Source organism: Poecilia latipinna, unplaced genomic scaffold (assembly GCF_001443285.1).
Source record: "Poecilia latipinna isolate Pla-1442-1.1 unplaced genomic scaffold, P_latipinna-1.0 Scaffold2393, whole genome shotgun sequence".
In the NCBI taxonomy this organism is placed as follows: Eukaryota; Metazoa; Chordata; class Actinopteri; order Cyprinodontiformes; family Poeciliidae; genus Poecilia; species Poecilia latipinna.
In genome coordinates, this window is record NW_015115009.1 from 37,663 (window position 1) to 43,564 (window position 5,902).

Sequence of the window (5,902 nt, forward strand, 5' to 3'; positions counted from 1 at the left end):
ATTTTGCATAAAAATAGTTCGGAATCTTGCAGTCTTTGAATGGTCCCAGAACTGCTCTGCATACCAACGTATTAGAATAAAATCAGAGGCCATCTGTTAGAAGCTAAAACCCAAAATGGGTTATGAAGAGCACAATGATCTCCAACAACTTAGCAAATATGCAACAGAATGACTGAAAAACAGAAGTGTGATTGAAAGAAAGCAGTGAACACTGTACACAATCCTCAGAGCTGCAATTTCCAAGCAATATCTACATATCTACATATCAATATCTAATTTTTGCAATATCTACACAAAATCAATGTTGCAACAAACTGCTTGAACTGCAGTAAATGTTGTAACAAACCATACTTCCAAGTTGGTTCCTTTCCAAAACATCCATGCAGTTCACTGTTGTTATGATGAAAATAATTATTTAAATTGTTTTTATTATCACTTTCAGAATTAATTAATTACTCACTATATGGGATTTATGTTTGCAAATATCACAAAGCAAAAACACTCACAGTAAAACATTTTTTTGCAAGCTATAGTATTATTGCAACATTTGTCATCATTATTACATTACCTGATATTGTACAGCTCAACATGCACACAAGGCCACACACATACGCACGCACACAAGGATAATTTAGAGTGACCATTACCCTAGCGTATATGTTTCTGCACTGTAGGAACAAGCAGAAGAACATGGAGAGAACCTCTGCAGAGCAGTAGAGAATATTTTAAATAATAATAATAATAATAATATGAAAACATATTTTTGCAAAAAACGCTGTGGCTAACATTTTCACCCCAGGATGTGTTTGCTGCTCTGCTGCGCAGCTTGTGACTTTCTGAGCCATCATACATGGAGGAACCTTATCTGGAAATTCCCTCTAAATGTAAATCTTCTACAAAATCATGTCTTCATCAGCTGTTCTTCGCAGAAAAATAACATATACGTACATGTTTTGGCATCTATTATCAAACTAAGTCGTGTTGCAGTATTTTATGACATGGAGTCTTTGGAGACCAAATACATTCTCAGATCTTTTTCCACAAGAAAAGTGTCAATATGCAGAGCTGCTGTATCTCTGCCACATTGTGATGAAATGCTCTGAGGCTGACTGCAGGGGGAGACAAAGATGCTTGTGAACTCACCAGCGGTTGTTGCACTGCCTCGGTTCTGTTTATTCTCCAGTGTTTCTACACTTTAACTCTGACCACTGATGACTGTGTTTTTTTGGAATGGCAATCTGGGGTTTGTTTTGCTCATAGTTTTATCACAGTGTTTAACATGTCAATTAAAAAAAGAAAAAGAAAATCATAGTTTTACTTTTGAATTGTACCGTTTTTCTTGAGTGAAAATAAGAGACAATTTTGACCTACTTTAGTTATTAATGCAAATTCAAGCAGTCTGGTCATTAAAAATGGTTCCCTGTCTTTAACATCTGCAGCAAATTGTTATTATTAGAGCATTTTCAACAGAACGGAAACTGATAAATTTTACCACACTCCAAGCTTTGACTCAGCCAGCACTGACCAAAATACAAAATAGTATAACTGACAGGAAAGACCTCACTGATTTACTAATTGTCACATTTTTCTTTTTTTATTCTTAAAGGAACTTGTGGCCAGTGAAGTGTGGGGGCAGTTTAATATGCTGCATGAGGGAACACAGAGAGAGAAGTAAAGGTCGTGCTCAGCCATTCGCTGATCACAGTTATGCTTATGTTTGTTGCTTTGGAAATCACTTTCTGTGAACTCAGGTGTCTGTGTTTATGTTTAGGTGACCCTAAAACTGGGTGAAACCTGCATCTGGATCTGGATACACAGAATAAACGTTTGATGAACTTTTAAATATGACAATGCTGTTTTTAAAAGAAATGAGAACAAAATAAGAAAAGAAATGCCACATAAGCTTAATTAAGGCTAAACTTTTCAATATTTCACTAATCATCTGAGTGAAATAAAAACTTTGCTAATAAAAACTTACCACCTGTCAGCAACTGTCTATTTTCAGCTGGAGCCTTAAAAGGAAATCTGGTTTTAGCTGTTTCACCCACTTCCATGATTTCAGTAAAAGGGAACTTTAATGTTGCAACTTTGAGGTCTTTTAGAAAAAAAAAGCTCAAAGTCTAGTTTCACTTACTACACGGACCTCGACCTGTGAAGCTGGAACCTGTCCCTCTAAGGTCAGAGTTTTTTCATGATCTAAAGCTTGCCAGAAACGTGTTTCACTTATCTGACATATTTTTCATTGCTAGGAAAGAAAAGTTGTACTTTGTGGGGGTTTTATTTGGCAAACAAGAGACTGAAACTTATCTAACAGAAAACAGGCAGGTATATTTTAGATTTTTTTGGAAGAAATATTTATTTTATTTCATGTCATAGGTATACTTTGCAAAAATGAGACATGCCTAGAATGCTCTTTTAACATTTATCAGAAGTTTCTGTTGCTCTTTATTCAGAGTAACTTCCTCCAGATGTAGAAACACTGTAATTTACAATGTTGTGAATCATATTTATTTTTCTATTAGCAGCCTTTTTGTCACATTTAAATATTTCAAACAAATGTTGACGTAAGTCAAAGATAAAATGAGTCTAAAAATGATCAAAACCAACTTGTGTGATAAAGTAACTGCAGAGACAACTGCAATAGGGCAGTATTAGTGATAACTAGCAATGAGTCTTTTCTGTCTCTGTTGAAGAACTTTGGTCCAACTTTCCTTGCATAATTGTTGTAATTCAGCCACAGTGTAAGGTTTTTAAACCTGTTTAAAGTCACACAATGATGCCTTTCCTTCATGACTTTTTCCCTTTTTACTTTGCTAAAGAGCAGACTTCATGTCTCCATCGATTGTGACAAGTTGTTTAGGTCTGTAACACGCATTGTGGTACAACCACCATGTTTGACTATAGTCATTTTTATACTCTTTGGAAACACTGTGGTAGTTTTACATCAGATGTAACCATATCTTCATAAAAATTATCTTTTCGTGTAGTCATCTAGATGTCTGTTGTAGATGAGAGAAAGGCCTTTGTGTTCTTTGCTGTCAGCAGTGTTTCTGGGTGTTAGCCCTTTCATGCATGAATTATGATCCTTTGTGTCAGGATTTTTTCCCAAATTTTTTTATTTTCTTAAGGCATAAAGGAAAAAAAATTTGTGAAAAAAAAAATATATATATATTTTTTTTAGGTGATCAATTGTAATTTTCTCCAAATACAAAGTTGTTATTTGAAAAATACATCAGTAGTATTGTCCTTTAGGGGTTATCTGATGTCACAATATTGTTTTTACCTGCAAGAGTCATCGACAGTAGAAGGAGGGACATGCTTTGGCATGCTTTTTTGTCTGTCGGCCATATTGGATTTAACAAAAATAATTTCTTGCATTTGTAGCTGATGGCCAGTAGTTGATGGTGTATTTTATGATGCATTAGTATCCACTTCAGTGGTCTGTGTGCATTTATAAATAAAAATCCACAAGAAGCACAAGATTCACTTTTGGATAAACTTTGGCTGGGAAGGTTCTCCACTGTTCCATGTTTCCTCCATGTGTGGATAATGATTCACACCGCAGTTCTTTAGAGTCCAAAAGCCTTAGGAATAGCTTTGTAACCCTTTCCAGACTCAGAGACATCAGAGACTCTGTCTCCTGTCTGCTTTTGAATTTGTTTAGACCAGGGTATGATGTGCTGCTTTAAGATTTTTTAACCCAATTCAATGTTATCAGACAAGTTCTATTTACGGGATTTCTTGGTTTAAGGGATCAGGCAATAGTCAGGAGTTTTGTTCAAAACACCTGATTTGAACCAAAAATATGTTGTTTCGTAGTTAATCTGTGATGTAATAATAAGAGGCAATTATATTTTCCACATGGGATCAGTTTTGATTGAATAACTAATTAATAATAATAATAATAATAATAATAATAATAATAATAATAATGTTTGCCTTAATGAATAAAATCATCTTCTGGAACCAGCTTTTTGTAAGTACTGTGGTCATCGTATCTGACATATAACTTTGTTTGTTTATCTGAAACATTTAAGTGTGACACAAAAGGAAATTTGAAGAAATCTTCAAGGGGCAAATAGGTTTTCTCAGTGATTAATATAAAATTAGCAAATTCTGATTTGTTTTTCACATTTCCATGGAAGTTGTGACTCTTACAAGTCTTCTGAATCCTAAAACTAAGCCTTTCTTTGGTTATGTTTACATTTATTTAGTTATGGTCTAGTAACTCAATCTGCATGAAAAGGTAAATTGAAGAAAATGTTGCATATCAATGAAAGCAAAGTATGATCATGCAAATTCATCTCAGAATTATGGAACTTTTTTCTTTTTTTAATAACAGGGACTTAAAAGAACAAATATTTTTTCTATACCAAACTTGCTTTCAAATTTCTGCATTTGGACATCATCCAAAAAGTAATCAGATTTCAACATCCTTTAGCTCTTGCAAGAAATTGATTAAAAATAGGGTTATTGTAAATGTAACACCATGTGATTACTTTTATTATTCCAGATCATGACATCGAACAGCACCTGGTTGCAGGCAAACTGCACTGACGCCTGTTGGCATCCCAGTTCCTCCGCAGGTGTAGCCGTGGGACTTCCACTCTTCTTTATTTTCCTTGCCATCGTGATCGGAGTGCTTGCATTCATATACTGGAATAAAATCAGGACTTTGCTGGGGTCTGTACAGAGAAGAGACCAGGAGAAGGAGGTCTCTGCTGAAAGCCCACAAATTGATGATAACCAGTACACCAGTATGACCAGAGGACAGCTCCAGCCCCAGCCCCAGTCTCCAATCTATGAAAACCTGGGAAATAAGAAGGCTCCATTCAACAGGCCTGATGCAGAACAGAGCAGGTAGACTATGTTGTGCATACTGAAAGATACTGAGAAGAGTGTGGTGAACCAGTTATGTGACTTTTGAAACTGTCAAATTAGACTTGCAGCAGAACAGAAGCAAATAAAGTAATGCTCTTTGAATGTGTGTGTGTGTGTGTGTGTGTGTGTGTGTGCGCGCGTGCGTGCGTGCGTGCGTGTGTGTGCATGCGTGCGTGTAGGTGTATGTGTGAGGCTGTGTGCGTGTGCTTGAAGGTGGGGGCATGGGGTTAATTTCCTTACTTTGCATTGCACAATCTTTATGCAATACATGCAGAAAACTACCTATCTTCACACAAGTATCAGCTCATAGCTTGATGCATTTCAAAGATAACTCTTCTCAGTTATTTAGATGTGGCAGCTGATTGGTCAGTCCTGGAGTTTTTTCCTCCAATGACAGACAAGAAAATCCACCCAGTTTGTGATGTAATGGTGCTTGCACGTTTTGTAATTAGTTCAACTCTGTTTCTCCAAAGGTTGCCTGCTCAGAGTGAAGAGGACGTGTACATTCAGTGTGAAGAGATAGATGACGGAATATACAGCAATGACCCAGAGTTTAACCCCAAACCACCTGAGCCCCACGATGAAGACGTCTACCTCATGCCTGATTCCTGAAGGCATGGATGGTTGTCTGTATCAAGAGTTGCATATTTGGAGACGTTTATGAATGAATGAATGAATGAATTTATTTTCACTATAGTCATGTACATTGAGATTCTAGTCAGAAAGAGCTCCAAAGATAGTCTAAGAAATACAATATAAATACAAAATTATAGGATAATGCTGCTGCGTTTGTTGACTGATTGTTAATAGAAAAGTTTATGAGCCGCAATTTCTCTGTGAGGTCTTTCCAAACATTTTGTTGCCACATGTAATCGATAGTTGCAGTAGGAACCAAAAGTTTACATACACTGCATAAAAGGAATGGTCTGTCAAGATATCAAGAAGGGAATTGTGGCTCTCCACAAGTCTGATTCATTGTGGTAACACTTTATTTAAAGGGTTGTGCATAAAACTGACATGA

The 5,902-nt window shown here is 36.1% G+C and overlaps 1 protein-coding gene across 1 annotated transcript; it reads left to right on the forward strand.

Moving 5' to 3' along the window:
• Positions 1-2,122: 2,122 nt before the first annotated feature.
• On the forward strand, positions 2,123-5,630 carry LOC106937624 (protein GAPT-like). The gene is made up of 3 exons (XM_015019233.1): positions 2,123-2,177; positions 4,514-4,860; positions 5,355-5,630. Exons 2-3 carry the CDS (start codon positions 4,517-4,519, stop codon positions 5,491-5,493), a joined length of 483 nt encoding a protein of 160 aa, XP_014874719.1. The 5' UTR covers positions 2,123-2,177; positions 4,514-4,516; the 3' UTR covers positions 5,494-5,630.
• Positions 5,631-5,902: the final 272 nt, after the last annotated feature.